Source organism: Dreissena polymorpha, chromosome 1 (assembly GCF_020536995.1).
Source record: "Dreissena polymorpha isolate Duluth1 chromosome 1, UMN_Dpol_1.0, whole genome shotgun sequence".
NCBI lineage: Eukaryota > Metazoa > Mollusca > Bivalvia > Myida > Dreissenidae > Dreissena > Dreissena polymorpha.
The window spans coordinates 189,386,402-189,405,073 of NC_068355.1; the positions used below are offsets into that span (position 1 = coordinate 189,386,402).

General features: G+C 35.2%; 1 protein-coding gene across 1 annotated transcript; it reads left to right on the plus strand.

Moving 5' to 3' along the window:
* The first annotated feature begins 9,513 nt into the window (after positions 1-9,513).
* Positions 9,514-18,444, plus strand: LOC127865195 (uncharacterized). The gene is made up of 9 exons (XM_052405179.1): positions 9,514-9,523; positions 10,188-10,315; positions 12,283-12,396; positions 12,969-13,140; positions 15,088-15,215; positions 15,936-16,119; positions 17,328-17,476; positions 17,874-18,027; positions 18,337-18,444. The coding sequence occupies exons 1-8, from the start codon at positions 9,514-9,516 to the stop codon at positions 17,991-17,993; spliced, it is 1,005 nt and encodes a 334-aa protein (XP_052261139.1). The 3' UTR covers positions 17,994-18,027; positions 18,337-18,444.
* The last annotated feature ends 228 nt before the right edge of the window (positions 18,445-18,672 follow it).

The following is an 18,672-nucleotide window of genomic DNA, read 5'->3' on the forward strand; positions in this document are numbered from 1 at the left end:
AGTATGTGCCTGGTAAGATTCTCCCTTTGCTCTCATTGGAATATACGGCCAGAGAGTCAGAACGGTTAAAAACAAAGGTACGGTTACTCACAGGGACTTACATGCTCCAAACAAAACGTAAGAACTTTAACCAGTATGACATAAACCCAACATGTCAGATGTGTGGTGAAGAGAACGAAACCGCAGAACATTTTGTGCTCAAGTGTAGTGCCCTACATAGTGTTAGACAGTCAATTATGGTAGACATAGAACGACAGTGGGGGGCGATAACAGAGACTTCATTTAATACTTTACCCGTAGACGAACAGCTCTACATACTCATCAACAGTTGGCCAACTTTAAAGACTTTCCTGAAAACCCATTTGTCTTCAGAATTTCACGAGTTTGAGAAGCATTGTGGACGGTTGTTGTACGGTCTGGACAGGACACGTCAGTTGCTCTTGGTGACCAATGCAAGCCAGCGACCACCCCGTACCAAACACACACAAAAAACAAACTAAAGAAGGGCATAATTCTTAATTAAACTGGCAATAGTGTTTATTGGGTATTTTTATTCAAGGCAATACAATTCTAATGTATGTACAGAAGCACTCTCCGGCCTTCCGTAAATTCATTTAATGATTTATTTTTATTTTTATCTCATTTAATATTTTAACAACTAATGAAAAATCGCGCGTACAGTTCTAAGTCGCATATATTCGCGATTAGTGGATAGACTTATTTCTAGTGAAAGGTGTGTGATTTTAGGAGTGAATAGTGTGAACGTGTAATATAGTGTTTATATTCGGTGGAGGATTATTCACTGTCTACAAACGATTGTTTGGTTCCTCTACAAAGGGGGTTCAAGAAGAACACAGAACAGAACAGAATGGCTGACGACATAGCAACGTAGGAATTAACACTCAGAAAATATTTACAAAATAAGATCATCAGAAATGATGTAAAGTGAACGCTAATTCGCTGTTTTGAAGATAAGTATACGATCTATTGAAAAACCATAACATTTGACAGAAAAACACCCGCGGATAATCCGATATGGAAATCTTCAGCGTAACGAAATAGCAGACACCACACGGCGTCTCATCTGATTCTACGCTGTTTGCCAAGGCCGATAATATAATGAATGGAAATGCACAAACTCAGTTACTGGCAAGCATATATGCATTAGTAGGTTGTTTCGTGATTATTTAGAAACGACTACATAATTCTTTTGGTTCAGCCAGTGCAACTTAACAAAAATAAGTATAAAAAGTTTCTACACCTGACAACAATGTCATACATGCCATACGTCCCGATCTCGGCGGGACAGTCCCGCTTTTGGGCCCTTTGTCCCGCCGTCCCGATATGAGACGATTTGTCCCGACATTCGTAAAAAACGATGTAAGGTCTATAGGTTCCCAATAAAATTCGCTATTTAAGCTCTGTTTCGCTAACACTTACCCCCGCTAATCCCTTTATTGCCCCCAATTAACAATCCGATTCTACTTATCGTGTGTACCAGTGTTGTTTATGACACCTTATCTGCGATTTATCGGCTAATTATTGATTTCATCAGGCATTCACACCATGGTGGTCTTCAAGATAGTGGTCGCTTATTGCTATCGATAGTTGTATTATAATGAAATAAATGTTGAAATTGTGTTTATTTTTGTATTTGTTTGAAACGGTTTGCAAAACAATTGTTTTGTAAAATTAACGCTACGTCATTAATGAGTCTTTTACATTCAATGTTCAGTTCATAAATAGCGGGATAATCCGAATGTGCAATATACCAAAATCGCAACAAACAGTCCAATAAGTGATACCCATCCTATCTAGTGTAATTGGGTGTAATTGTAATAAAAACAACGAGGTGCTATGCATGACAGTTTGACCCTACTCCAATTAAGCTAAAAACAACGAGGTGCTATGCATGACAGTTTGACCCTACTCCAATTAAGCCGCGACAATTGACAAGTAACAAACTGCCCATGGATACATGCTTAAAAAAACATCGCAACAAACAGTAAAAGTGGTACCCATATTGTCTTGTGTTATTGTAATAAAAACAACGTGTTGTTATTCATGACAGTTTGACACTACCCCAATACAGCGCCTGACAATTCACAATTCAGTTTAATCTGTATATATAAGAAGAAAACAAAATATGATTATTAACATTAGAGATAAATAATTCGAGTAAAGCATCCATAGACTTCTTTTGTCCTTTTGTTTTTGTTTGTGTAAAAACGGTTGAGGCGTTGTTGAGAGTTAAAATGAACACAAAGACGGTTTGCACCAAAAACCTACCTCGGAAATGTGTACGGCCATGCATTCCGTGTGTAACTGATGTAACTGTTCGGTAGATAGTTTACTGTAACCCGTACTTTCAGTGTACTGGATAGCCTCCCCTGCGTTAATGTTTGCCATTGAATTTAATATAATGAGATGAGTATTGTTGTCGTAATGTTCCAGAATTTGTACTCTAAAAGATGAATATTATCCTCGTTGTTTGCTATTGTATTATTTTTATAAAACTGTTATTGTTATGTTTTAGATTCCATGCTTCATATCAGATGTTTTATGTCTTGAATAAAAGTATCAAGAGTATTTGTTAGTACTATACTGACTACAGTAAAGATGGAATGATAAATCGTTTTAGGTGTCCCGCTTTTTGGTCAAATGTCCCGACAAATTTTTATGGAATGTCCCGCTTTGGACCTAACAAATTATGGCATGTATGAACAATGTGCCAACTTAATACAAGGTAAGTTGTTTACATTATTTAAAATATTGCAAGCTTACAGTATACAACAATAAACAGCTGGTACAATGTAATGTCATCATTTTAATTTTAATAAGCCCGTGGTTAATTACCCTTTTAAATCTTATGGATCAATGCATCTCTAACACCTTCAATTTACTTGTTCGTGAAAAATATTCACCCTCAGTGCATGTTATCCCATATACCATCACTCAGTTACTGAGGCTCGATTGATCATTCTCGGCTCGGGTACTACTTACTGGTACATGTACCCCGGGTACTCTTAATTTTAGTTACATGTACCCTGGGTACGGTAAATAAACTTAAACATACCCGCAAATATTAGATTGTATCCGAGTTTTATATCCGCCAAAAATCCGATGTCGTTAAACATGCTACCGATTAACGTAAAACAATATTGTTTACCTTAAACAAACTTCTCTTTTAAAAAATCTGCATCAACATGCTTTTTAGTATGAGTGTTGAGAGGACGCCGTAGGAATAAGCAAGTAATCAAGAATACGTCTCTGTTTCTGCTTTTATTTCCTTCATGTATAATGACGATAAGGATTGACGACTAACATCGACGACAATGATCACAAGCATTTACGACTAACACTGACAACAAGCATTGGTGACTAGATGTAACATTGACGATTCTCTACAATAAATGAAATTAACAGTAATAAATGAATAATAAGATTATAGTACAACAGATATGCTTTTCAAAGTATAATATAATAGCATACACTCATTAGAATAAGAGGTTTCATAAATAACAATTTGAAACATTTTCAATAAATATCGAAATATCTTATACAATATTTATTACACAGCATTAATTAATTGTTAAAACATAATATAAATACCGAATATGGTGTTCCCCATTTAACGGACCTTGGTAACCAAATAATGTTTCTTTAAAAAAATCTATGACGGTAAAAAGTGAACTTGCGATGTCGCGGAAAATATTATACTTGACGACGTCATACAATGACGCGACTTTGAACAATTTAAGATTTAAAATTAAATCACATTATTGATTTTAACAATGAGTTTTGATAATATAAATGCCATTTAACAGAAAATTGACATAAATGTAAACATAATTAATTTTTACAAAATAGCCTACAACAACCGATTAAGTGTTAAAATTTCCGCGTACGTTTTAGTATATTTACAGTACCCAGGGTACGAGCCTTACTAACTGTATTACTATTATATCTCACCGACTACAAGGTACCTTTACCTTGTTGTGTTTATCAACCTGGAATTTATGTAAAATCCGGCTAATTAGTAACAGATGTGATACACTGAGATAAAGATATTGCCTTAGTCCTTATGTATTTGAGGCTGTTTCCATAAATAATTAAGAAGTAACTTTTTACAGCTTTAAAGATTTTTTTAAAAATAAATAACTCAGACAAAAGTTTATCAATTACAGAATAATTATTGATTTTATATAAAATGGATTCTTTGTAATGTTTAAATGCTACAATTTTCAATCGACCAGTAATGACCAGTATTGACCAGTTTTAACCAGGTATTGACCGCCGGCCCGGTCAATACTCAATTGACCAGTCAATATGCCAACCCTGCAATGAAGCCTAATATGCATTTATCTATTATTATTTGGGCACAAATAATTTTACTGTGTGAAGACCCTACATAAAAATGCTGATTTTTTTCTTACTTGGTACCTGGCGACACACATTTTCAAGTCTTTTTCATTAAATTTGGCATAGATATTTATAAAAATGGCATCGTATGAACCAGTAGTCATAGTATAAGCAACATTGAAGCCTAAAATGCATTCATCTATTATTAATTGGGCACAAATAATTTTACTGTGTGAAGACGCTACATAAAAATGCTGATTTTTTTCTTACTTGGTACCTGGCGACACACATTTTCAAGTCTTTTTCATTAAATTTGGCATAGATATTTTAAAAAATGGCATCGTATGAACCAGTAGTCATAGTATAAGCAACATTGAAGCCTAATATGCATTCATCTACATGTATTATTATTTGGGCACAAACAATTTTACCGTGTGAAGATCCTACATAAAAATGCTGATTTTTTTCTTATTTGGTACCTGGCGACACACATTTTCAAGTCTATTTCATTAAATTTGGCATAGATATTTATAAAACTGGCATCGTATGAACCAGTAGTCATAGTATAAGCAACATTGAAGCCTAATATGCATTCATCTATTATTATTTGGGAACAAATAATTTTACCGTGTGAAGACCCTACATAAAAATGCGGATTTTTTTCTTACTTGGTACCTGGCGAATCACATTTTCAAGTCTATTTCATTAAATTTGGCATAGATATTTATAAAAATGGTATCGTATGAACCATTAGTCATAGTATAAGCAACATTGAAGCCTAATATGCATTCATCTATTCTTATTTGGGCACAAATAATTTTACTGTGTGGAGACCCTACATAAAAATGCTGATTTTTTTCTTACTTGGTACCTGGCTACACACATTTTCAAGTCTATTTCATTAAATTTGGCATAGATATTTATAAAATTGGCATCGTATGAACCAGTAGTCATAGTATAAGCAACATTGAAGCCTAATATGCATTCATCTATTATTAATTGGGCACAAATAATTTTACTGTGTGAAGACCCTATATAAAAATGCTGATTTTTTTCTTATTTGGTACCTGGCGACACACATTTTCAAGTCTATTTCATTAAATTTGGCATAGATATTTACAAAAATGGCATCGTATGAACCAGTAGTCATAGTATAAGCAACATTGAAGCCTAATATGCATTCATCTATTATTATTTGTGCACAAATAATTTAACCGTGTGAAGACCCTAGATAAAAATGCTGATTTTTTTCTTACTTGGTACCTGGCGACACACATTTTCATGTCTATTTCATTAAATTTGGCATAGATATTTATAAAATTGGCATCGTATGAACCAGTAGTCATAGTATAAGCAACATTGAAGCCTAATATGCATTCATCTATTATTATTTTGGGCACAAATAATTTTACCGTGTGATGACCCTACATAAAAATGCTGATTTTTTTCGTACTTGGTATCTTGCGACACACATTTTCAAGTCTTTTTCATTAAATTTGGCATATACATGTATATTAATAAAAATGACATTGTATGAACATGTCGTCATAGTATTAGCAGAAAAGCATAATACGCATAATACGCATTCATCCATTATAATTTGGGCTCATACAATTTTACCGTGTTAGCACCATATATCAAGTTGCAGATTTTTTAAATATTCGCCACATACCCAAAGGCATTTTCATTAATATCTCAGAAAAATAGACCTATATATTAATACACATGGCATCTAAAGAACATTTTATCATAGTTAAACATGGTTTCCAGCCAACCTGGAAATCAGGGAAAACCTGGAAAAAGACTTTCACTTTCACTAACGCCCAGTTTAATTGAAAAACGCATCTTACAATGTGAGATGAGTTCTGGGTTCAAGCCCCAGCAGTGCCCTATCATGTGTGATATACAGAGCCATTATGATTAAATACAAGGAATAATGTTAAAGGGGCATTGCTGCTTAGCCATTTTTGGGATTGTATTGTGATTTTTGGCCAAATTTGACACTGAATAACAGGGTTTATATACATCCCAAGCATAAATGCTTCTAAATTTGTAAAAAAAAACAAGTCGAAGTGTGCAGAATATTAAAAATTTGCAACTTTCTGATGTCTAAAGGTCATTAAATGCCACTCAAAGTTTACATTTTTTGTACAAAATGACCCATTTTGTGCTGTCCATTATTGGTTAATGTTTTACGCTGTCAGGTCCAAAAACGCTCATTCTGTAGCTTGTTTGGACTATAATCTATAATGTGGCCAAGTTTCAGCAGATTCGACCCAGTGGTTCTGATTTTATACGCCGTGCCTAGCTTTTATTAGTCCACTACCGGTTTCACCGGAGGGGATTTATGGTTTGTGCTCTGTGTGTCCGTCAGTCAGTCAGTCTTTCACACTTTTCTGAATCCTGCGATAACTTTAAAAGTTCTTAATATTTTTTCATGAAACTTGAAACATGGATAGATGGCAAGAAGGACATTATGCACGTGATTTCATTTTGTTCCTACGTCAAAAATTCTGGTTTCTATGGCAATAAATAAAAAATAAAATAAATTCTGACAATGGTGGAGCCGGTAGGGGACAAATTTGCTTGACAATAGTCTTGTTGAGTATTACTCACTGACTTATGCATATGCGCTCGGCTGTTTTCGGAGAATACCTGAGGTATTGTCATAGCCAGCTCATCGTGTCGTATCGTGTCTTTTCGCCGTCCGGCGTCCGCCATGCTAAAACCTTAACATTGACCCATTGTACCCACAATTTTCGTACCCACATTTTTTTTCGTAACCAAAATGTTCGTACCCACATTTGTTTAGTACCCAAAATTTGTGTTCCCACATTTTCTTACCAAAAATTTTCGAACCCACATTTTTTTAGTTCCCACTCATTCCATCCCGCGAAACCCTTAAGGTGTCGCAACTCTAGTATGTAATTGTTTCCTCACGAATATCACAAGCTTGGTTAAATCGCGGCCGCAACTGAGTCTTTTCAAATTTCCTTGTAAACGGCCATCTAATCTGACAGTTTCTTCTTTTGCTATGTCTAACAATGCAGTATGACGTCATTAGTGTGTACAATATTACGTAATATATGTGTACAATATGACATCATGTATGTGTTCAGTATGAGTCATGTTAACGTCATATATGTGAATAGTGTGGATCAGCTTGACGTAATTTTTTGGTACATTATGAGTTGTGTCATATATGTGTATAGTATGACGTCATATATTTGTTTAACAGAGTTTGAAGTTTGGATCAAAATCACCGTTACTCAAGCATCTATCGACTTCAACGACCAGACCGTTCCGTTGCCGTTAACGATAAAATGTACTGACGGATACGTCGCGAATGATATCACGGGAACGTTTAACGTCAATATTGTCGACGAGGTTTGTATAAAACTGTTTTAAAAAGAAAATTGTTCGTATGTATATCTATTTATGCATACCTTTCAATACCAACTCTATAAAAACAACAACAACATTTTCATTGGCGCTACGTAATTTAACATAAATGGATTTTAAACTAACATAACAGACGTGACGTGTCAAGGTCAAAGGTCAAGGACACAATTCATGCTTTTGAAAGTTGGACAAATGTAGGTTTGTAAAAGGAGCAATTTCGGAAACGTTTCGGAGCACAGTATCAGCGACATGAATTAAGAAATGAAAAGTAAAAGGCATGAATTAATAGGTATGAAATTTCTGTTAAGATTTTTAATGGACTTATTGACAGATTTTTGTATTAACGTAAAATATCATTAAATTGAATAAATAACAAAACTATAAGGTCTTGAACTGTTTAAAAACATAAACACAAGGAAGAGATCAAATAAGATCGTGCCGTAAGGATCGAACATAAAGGAAAAACTGACTCTGTACTTCTGAACCACGAATACTTGTGAAACTACATGTATAACGTAGTTTAAACCATATGTCGGTGAAACATTGTTTTGCTTCGACTAAAAGCGATATAAACTTTTTGTAATTTTTGTATCAATAAACAAACATATACTTTAACTATTTTAATCAAGTTGGGAGATATATCTTGTATCAATAAACAAACATATACTTTAACTATTTTAATCAAATTGGGAGATATATCTTGTATCAATAAACAAACATATACTTTAACTATTTTAATCAAGTTGGGAGATATATCTTGTATCAATAAACAACATATACTTTAACTATTTTAATCAAGTTCGGAGATATATCTTGTATCAATAAACAAACATATACTTTAACTATTTTAATCAAGTTGGGAGATATATCTTGTATCAATAAACAAACATATACTTTAACCATTTTAATCAAGTTGGGAGATATATCTTGTATCAATAAACAAACATATACTTTAACTATTTTAATCAAGTTGGGAGATATATCTTGTATCAATAAACAAACATATACTTTAACTATTTTAATCAAGTTGGGAGATATATCTTGCCTGTTTGAATAGTATGCAAACGAATTTTTTGAATCAATGCTTTTTTAATTTGTTTATTTTTTCATTTTATTTTTAAATCTTCATTTCGCCACTTTGAAAAAAAAATCATTTAATAAATCTATACGAACAATAACCATATTATCTTTCAAAATCATCAACAAATGTCATGACTATCAAACAATCGTCATTTTGTCAGAAGATATATTTTAACGTAAAAAAAGGAATTTCACAAGGATGTCCACTTTCCCTTCTATTTATTATATGCATCGTTCTGGGAAACTGGACTAAATGCTTGTTTGTGAAGTCTTTTCCCAGATTAGACTGTGCAATTCGCACAGGCTAAAAGGGACGCTACTTACTGCCTAAACATAATTCTCGTTAAGAAGAGAATTAATGTAATCATCTCTGATATGTAAGTGCGGATAGCGCAGGCTTATATGTGACGACAATTGACGCGGATGCTTTAAACCCTGTTTTCCCAGAGCAAGGCTCGTATACGTATTGCCCATTAAATTACAGTTAATTGTTTAACTACAGCCCCCAGTGAATACCTTACTACCCTCTACCGGAAGTTCCATCAACGATGGTTTGCAGGCGGCCGCGGCGACCATCCATACGTTCAACGTCACCGACAGCGACGACGTTGTCACGTGCTCCATACGAGCGCCGGAATCCACCTTTTGAAGTGGTAGCCGCAACTAGCCATGGTTCATGGTTTCACAAAACCCCCCACCTTTTAATCGCTTTTTATTAACAGAGTTATCTAATTTAAATTTTCGGCATTAAATTTCTTGTGGTATAAAAAACGACATGAAAATGAGCGGCTTTTTAATTTCCAAACAAAAACATAAGTCGGACTCTGGAATCGTATATTCGTAACCAAACCACGAAATCAACGATAATTCATGAGTTTCCTTGGCATGCGCGTTGTGTAAAAATGACGTCTCTATCAAAAATGTGGCAAAAATACCCGAGCGGTTTATGAAAAACAAGATTTTCGTTTTTTTAGTAGCATAATATTTTTTGCCATTGCTCTAGATGATTCCAATCGGGTTAGATATCGATATTTATTAAAGGTTTCGTTATAAAATCGGAATTTGACCTTTAAAAATGATTTTACAGTAATTGCTAGTTAACAGAAACGTCGATCAGAGCCGCCGTTGTGTTTTCTATAGTCATTTGTCTAGTGATGTAAAGTTGCTTGGATTGCCATGTCAGTATGCAATAATATGCTCTCTTTTCCTACTGAAATATAAGCCAAACGTTTTCAACACAGATTCAAACAGTTCGTTAAATTCGTGATTACTATATATGATGCGTATAATATTCACAAACAATGTCTGTAATGAAAATGAAATAAAACCACTTTTCTTTTCAGCGTTCAGTATCCGCGTGAAAGCAGGAGTGACGTTGGCTGCAGCTGTCAGTCCGTACGTCATGAACGTTGACTGCACAGATGCCGTAACCGCCGTCAGTTCAACGTTTACCCAGCCAGTCCTTGATAAGGTACGTAATGTTGTTGTGGTATCGAAAACAAAATTGAGTATCCATTGATAATGGTATAAAATTTAAGAGAATTACATAAGAATTACAAACCTGAAACATATTTGAAAATTGGTTAAACTTTAGTGAAGTTATGCCAATTTGAACATTTACAAAAAATATTGTTTTTTCTCCGCGAAATCTTCAAAAATACAATACAAATATCTTACATTGCTGAGCATGTTTTTCCAGCTGAAAATATGATAGTCCTTAAACACGTTATGAAGATTTACAAACATTTCATGCGCAACACTGTCAGGAGATGAGCTATATTATAAATTAACAGGACCTAGTTGTTCTCAGGCCTCAATAAAATGAAACTATGATTTATGTTTAGCCACCATATACAGAGCAGGTAATCACGTGATAGTCAAGATGACAACGTCCATGCCAAGACAGTTATTTTTTGGCGTCTTATACCCTTTATTACATTAATTATTTTTTAAATGACGCTCACTATTCAGCCATATCAGTAAAATGTTTTACGTTTCATATTAAAATTCGCTTTATATCTTGACTTTACTACCCGCCGATTTCCTTAGTGGAGCTGTAATTAGGTCCCGCTAAGTTTTATGTTTGAGCCGAGATCTAGGAAAATGTGATTTAATGCATGTGCGTAAAGTTTCGTCACATATAAGCCTTTACCGTCCGCACATGCTAATCGGGCACTACATTTTCGCCCCAAACTGGAATTTTGCTCAGATGAGACGGCATTTTTAAAGAAGATTACAATAAAGGCGGAAAGTGTCTTCCTTGATTAGCCTTGTACGACACTCGACGCACGTGCGTTAAGTGGATTTTCCCAGAGCGTGATTCATATGTTGCATTTAGGGTTTTATGCTTTCCAGTGGTTTATAGAGAAATATCAGTCAATTAAAACTGACAATGCACTGTTTAAAACAGTGAAAGTAACAGTGAAATAACGTTATTGTTTATATGTCGTGATGCCATTATTTTAGAGTAATTCTCCAGGTAAAATACCATAAAAGTCATTTGTAAGCATAAAATAAAATTTAATTGCTTTGCTGGAAAATCGATTTAAATTCACTCGTGATCATGTTTTGTTTATGTGATCAAGCCTGAATTAAAATCCATATTCTACCAGATCCACCAAATATCCTCTATTTCTTTTATTCCGAGTAGCCGCCGACATTTGTATCTGGGATTCCTGGGAATTCCCCTGACGTCTCAGACACAACTTCGGACCCTGATACCACGTGTTCTGTGACGTTACCTGTGACAACCGTCTATGAGATCAGAAAAGTGGCGTCACCGACCGATCCCCAGAAACCGGGTAACAATTTAGAAAAAAATAAATGGGCCGCGCTCTGTGAGAAAGGGGTTTAATGCATGTGCGGAAAGTTTCATCCCATATTAGCCTGTGCAGTATGTATCAGAAACGACACTTATCGCTTTTATGATATTTTTCGTTTAAAAAAAGTCTCTTCTTAGCAAAAATTCCAGTTTAGGCGGAAAGTGTTTGCCGGATTAGCCTATGCAGACTGCACAGGCTTATCTGGGAAGAAACTTTGCGCACATTAAACCCCATTTTCACAGAGCGGTTCGCTGAATGTTTTTTTAAGGGAGGCGCCGTAACAAACATACCACATAAGTAAACATTCCACATAAGTACACATACCACATAAGTTAACATAACACATATGTAAACATAAAGCATAAGTTAACATAACACATAACTAAACATAACACATAAGTAAACATGACACATAGGTAAACATAGCACATACGAGCTTCGTTCTTGGAAAACGGGGCTTAATGCATCTGCGTAAAAGGTCGTCTCAGATAAGCCTGTGCATTCCGCGTACGCTCAGACGACATTTTGCGCTTTGAAATATTATTGCGTGAAGGCTGAAATCTAGAACCATAGTTTTACAGAGTTTGAAGTGTGGATCAGTAACGCCGTTACCCAGGCGTCTATCGACTTCAAGGACCCGCCTGTTTCCCTTACGTTAACAATCAAGTGCACTGACAGGAACGTTCTTAATGACATCACGGGGACGTTTAACGTCAACATTGTCGACTCAGTAAGTTAAATTCACGTTATTATAGGGTATGGGAATCCTGATGAATTGCTCGGAAAGCACTAAACTATTTGTATAAATTTAAAAACTCTTTGAAAAACGACCAGCCCTGATGGTTTAAAATGCACTTTCAAAAACTGCTGTACACCGTTATATATGTTTATTTAAACAGTGACACTTCGACTCGATTGTTTTTCACTTGAACCCATGCACGCAATTGCGCGTAAGCCTGCCGGCACACCTTTTATGTTGTTTGCTTTGGAGTTTGACAACGTTGTGTTTGAAAAAATGAGCCTCGCTCTGAGAAGACCGGGTTAAATGCAAAGTGTCATTCCATATTAGCATAGGCGGAAAGTGTCGTTCCTGATTGCTTGGGAAGCTCCGGCTTTCCCAGATGTTTGTTTCATATATTGGGCATGTGGTCTTTGGATATTAATATCAATTATTGACTTGACGTGTAATTTTGTCTCGCTTAAAATTCACCGAAAACCCGTGTCGAATGGCAACTAGTAACAGAAACTATTCCAAAGTGATGACGTAATATCCTGTGAAATGATTATATTATTTGACTTCAGCCGCCGGTTTTCACCGCACTGCCTGCGACCGGAACTAACATTTTCGACGGTCTTAAGCACGCCACCGAGACCCTTCACACGTTCAGCGTCACCGATAGCGACGACGCCGTTAACTGCTCTGCAAGAGTGCCGGAAAACGCCCTTTTTGAAGTGATTGCCGGTGTCGCATCAAGTAATAAACTGGAAAAAATAATAAAACATTAATCCTCGTTCTTGGGAAACTGTGTTTAATGCATATGCGCTGAATGTCGTCCCTGAAAACTGGGTTTAATGCATATGCGCTGAATGTCGTCCCTGAGCGGACCCAGGCCAACAAAGGAACGACACGTTTCGCTTTTATAGGTTGTTTTTGTTTTTATGAAGTCGATTCTACACGACAATCCAGCTTAAGCGGAAAATGTCGTCCCTGATTAGCCTGTGTCGACTGCACATGATAATCTGGACGACACTACGCAGATGCATTAAGCCTAGTTTTCAACGAACGAGGCTCATGAAGTTTAAGTTTTATATGATACTAATGTTTCATTGGCTAAGTCAGTTCACGTCGAGGCGCCATTTTCTACTGTATGATATCACAGTAGCGTTTTTAATCATATCGTTATGTTGATATTAAAGTTGCCTGATATGATTTTTATATCCGGTTAGTTACTAGTAGGCGTTGTTTTATAATCAATAATATAATACTAGGGATCAACTTTTTAGTCATCTGTTTCAATAAAAAGGTAAAAACGATTCAAATTTAACAAAAAACAACAACTATTTGATACTAAGATGTAATATATTTTAAGCACAAATGCCATGAAAAAAAAACGTACCATACAAATGTAAAGCGCAAGTGCTAATGACGGTATGAATACATATATATTCTACCTAAAAAATCAACGTTCTAGCGATTATATTTTATTATCTGTTTAAAATGTGTTCACGGATGTATGATACACAGAAAAATAGGCTATTGTCCTATTGTTTTATAAAATATTATACTTGGCTCGAATATCCAAAGATAATATTATTATTTAAGCCTGATCTGATATATATTGCAATGCAAAAGGGCAGTAATAAATTATTATCTATAGATCTACTTCTAGTAAAGATTAGTTCTTGTAGGTAAACGTTAAATGACGTTATAAATGTTAACAAGATGACGTCATCACATGCATTATACAGTACAGCTAAGTGTCCGCTTAGTGCTTTAGGGGTCTTTACTTGGATTTCTGCATCACCCCTAATAACTAACATTTATAGAGATAATTGCCAAAAAAGAGTGTCAAATAATCAGAACATTTATGGATTAAGTGAGTTTAAATCAAGAACATCGGTTAAAAAACCCACAAATATGTTTGCTGTTAAATACGTGCAAACGTCGATCAGTCTTCTAAAAACCGAAGAACAAAATAAAATAAAAGCAATCATATGCTTTCTTATAATAAATCTGTTATTCAATGTTTAATTTAAATAGAAGATATTTGTTGGATTCGGTGGATTATCGATTTTAATTCACGAGTGATCATAGAAAATAATATTTTCACGAGTGGCGCAGCCACGAGTGTGCGCCACTCGTGAAAAAAAACATTCTATGGTCACAAGTGAAGTAAAATCGATATTCCTCCGAATCCAACAAATTTTCTTTTTATTTTATGCTTTTTTTTTTAAAGTTTATATACATTGTTAAAGAGTTTAACTAATGAATTTCGCTGGGATAATGACGTCATTTTGTAAAAAAAATGACGTCATTTCGCAGTAAACAGTGAAAATTATCGATAGTTTTCACTGTTAATATTTACTGTTTGAAACAGTGAAATTATAGGTTTAACGCACTGATATTTCTCTATAAACCACCGGAAAGCATAAAATAAATGTTGTTTCTTGTCGATGCAGTAGGATTTTTTTACGCAATTTTCTTAGATTAAAACATTTTTAACACTGCGTGTGGACGCGCGCTTGGAAAAGGGGGTTAAATGCATATTGTAAAAGTGTCTTCCCAGATTAGCCCGCCATTTTGCCTAAACTTTTGTAACTAAGGTGTCGACCCTGATTAGCTTGTTTGGACTGCACATGCTAATATAGGACGACACTTTACGCACATGCATTAAGCCCCGTTATCCCAGAGCGTTTTCAGGGTTTACAATTAACGTAAAGGCGGGGGTAACGCTAAGAGCAGCGAACGGACCTTACGTCATCAACGTCGACTGCTCAGATGGCGACAATGACGTCACTGCGACGTTCACACAACCAGTGATTGATACGGTAGGTTGTCTAACATGCGCAAATTAACTGGATTAGCCGTAAACCGATCAAACATTCCGGCATATACGCCTTCAATAATAGATGTTCAAGTAAATGTGGTTACACCGAAACCAAACGATACCAAACAGTCATCCCAGCTAATGTGCCTTCAATAATAGATATTCAAATGAATGTAGTTATACTAGACCCAAATGATAACAAAACAAAAAATCATATATATAAACTATACATTTGTCACTGAAAACAAATTTAAGGATGAGTAAATCGAAATGGTTTTGTTTCTTTGTCCAGGTTTTTTTCTGCGTGCAACTTTTCATCCTTTTTTTCTTGCATTTCTGTGCATTTTTTTTCAAGAAATGTATATGAGGATTACACGAATATATAACTACCAATTGTACTTTTGTTCATTACATGCTATATTCTATTGTAGTATGTATTGGTACTGTTATGATATATTAATAAATAGTATGAATCCGTGTATGTTTATATGAATTTCTGAATAAAAGGTTTTAAAAAATCATTCCGGCAAATGTTGCCTCAACAATAAATATTCCCGCCTTTGTGGTTATTCCGGAACAAAATGTGAACCGGAAGTCATCGCGGTACAAGAGTCCTCAATAATAGATATTCACATAAATGCGCTTATATTAACCAAACGAAAACCCCAAAAGGACGCCTGGCCGTTAAATTGATTTTTTTATTCTCCTTCTGTTTTGGCAGCCGCCGAGTTTTGTATCCGGGATCCCCGGAAGTTCCCCTAACGTCTCTGACTCCACTGTCACACAGATGTTACTCGGGAAGTTTACAACTACCGACCCGGATACGGCGTGTTCTGTGACGTCACCATCCACCACCGTGTATGAGATCAGAAATGTGACGTCACCGGTGAATGTTTCTCAACCAGGTGAATAATCATTAGAAACATTAGTGCTCCGTGTTTTGCATGTAAGCTTTTTTCTCTTTTTTTGCACAACTAAAATGATAAGAATAAAGTTTCCTCGTAGCGGAGTATGAAGAATGTCGGTCTGCTCACGAACAATCTCAAATCCCAGATAAACAGATAATCACTTGATAGTAAAAGATACGACGTTCATAATCCCAGCTATAACAGAGGGGGTAATCACTTGATAGTAAAAGTGGCGACGTTCATAATCCCAGCTATAACAGAGGGGGTAATCACTTGATAGTAAAAGTGGCGACGTTCATAATCCCAACTATAACAGAGGGGGTAATCACTTGATAGTAAAAGTGGCGACGTTCTTGTCGAGACACTTATTTTTTGCCGCTATGGACTTCGCCATCACTATCACGCGATTTCCCCCTTTGATAAGAATACGCACATATTTCTATGCAAACTCAGGATTGAGTCGTACTAGCAACTCAAAAAAGCTTTTATGAACACCAATACTTAATAAATAAATAACTAAATAAATAAATAAAATAAAATGAATGAATAAATAATACATTAATTAAGAAAAACACTAAGTTGAGTCAGATCATTGGCTTAAGTATGCTCAAGTATATTCCTGATACTAAGCTATAATAAATTTACAAAACTCTTGCTTATTGGGAGCCATTTACTATTTACGAAAGTATCGCTGTTGAAAGTTGATAAATTCTAGTAGTGTTGTTAAGCGGTCACTTCATTGTGCTTTTTTGGGACGTGAGTACGTTACCAAATAGAAGCGCCAAAAAGGTTTCGATAGGGAGAATAAGTGAATTTTTGTCTGACGAAACAACTAGGCATGTGCTTAAAGTATTGTCCTATTTTTTAGATGCATTAATCGCCCCTGATTAGCCTGTCTAGTCTAAAAGGGCTAATCCGGAACGACGATTTCCTCTTTAATGGAAGTCAGAATAGTTATATCACTTTAAGGATGCTAATACTCTGTGCATGAATTAAACATAATACCAGTATTATTTGTTTTTAATATGATACTGTAATTGAAACAATTAAACGCTTCGATCTTTGAAAATCTTCGTTTTTCATAAGCTATTGAAAGTATGTGTGACAAGTTTGATTATTTGTAATTTTTTTAATGTCTCTTTTTTCGATGAAATACTCTCGTTATGCGCACAAGCAAATGATTTTTTGTGCTGTTTAATTCCTAGAATTTGAAGTCAAAATCTCTAGCACCGTGACTGAAGCTGCCATCGACTTCAACGACCAGGCCGTGCCGTTGACGTTAACGATACGGTGTACTGACGGCAACCCCGTCAACGTCATCACCGGGACTTTCAACGTCAATATCGTTGATGAGGTACGTCTGTAGGATACCGGAATCGTGGTTGACCTTAAAAATTACTTTTTCATTCAAAGTTTGGTTAAATGACGGTTTTCAAAATAATTGTTATAGATTCTAAGAAGAATTTTACTATATGTTTAAAGGAGATATTGTTTCATTTATGGCTATTCATCACGCGTAAATTAAAAAATAATGACAGATTTTGTAACGCTTTTTTTCACGAGAATGCGCAAAAACTTATCAAAAAAAGCGTTTTTCTTCTCATATTTTCTTCAGCAAGCCTAACAAAGTGGTAACGCTTCATCTTTTGCTTCCAGAGGTCTCTATATTTAATCTCGGGGAAAGCAATACACGGTTATAAACCATTTTGCAATTGTAAATGAAATTTATTTTAAAATCCATTTCCTCGTAGGACCCAGTTCTTACGTCGTTTCCTATGACGTCATATCAGTTCCTAGAAGACACTTCCGTTTCCGCTCTGGAGCTAAACTCATTCAGCCTTAAAGATTCTGATGACGTCATATCTGCTTGATGTCATCTGTCAAATCTGAAAATCAACGTCAAAGGTCAAACGTTATAAAAATAAAAATATAAATATATAGTAAATAAATAAATAAATAAATAAATAAATAATTAAAAGTAAATAAATATAAAGATAAAAAGATTGGCAAACAATCGATGAATGTTTTTTATTGTTTGTTTTTTTCCAGCATCTTCGTTTGAACACTGCAAAAGAAATTAAACGAGATGGTGTCACTACCCTGCGGGTGTTTGCTTTTTTCAACATTCAGTGTCGGTCTTATTTCGTTAAAGCAGGCATGAAAACGTGATACAATTTATATGAACAATCGCTTGTTTTTTTTCCCTTGTTTTAGCGTTTCAGATTTGGTACAAGGGACGCCCGCGAGCGCCCTTGAACTATGACGTCACGCCCGTTCATAACATCGGGATTATTTGCGACGACGGTAAAGTCTTTAGCGCGAGATATTATTACGCAGTGGATCTGGAAACAACGTAAGTAATCCAAGACGAAGAACAGCCCAACTGTATGTCTCTCATGGATTATACTTGGTATACTAACAAAGAGGGAAATTACGCCCCTCCCTTTTCCACCATTGGTCAAGGTAATTTCACTGTAACTTAAAATAAAACAAAGCCTAATAGTGTTTTATAAAATTAAAAAAGTACGACAGGAATTATGAGTAAAGAAA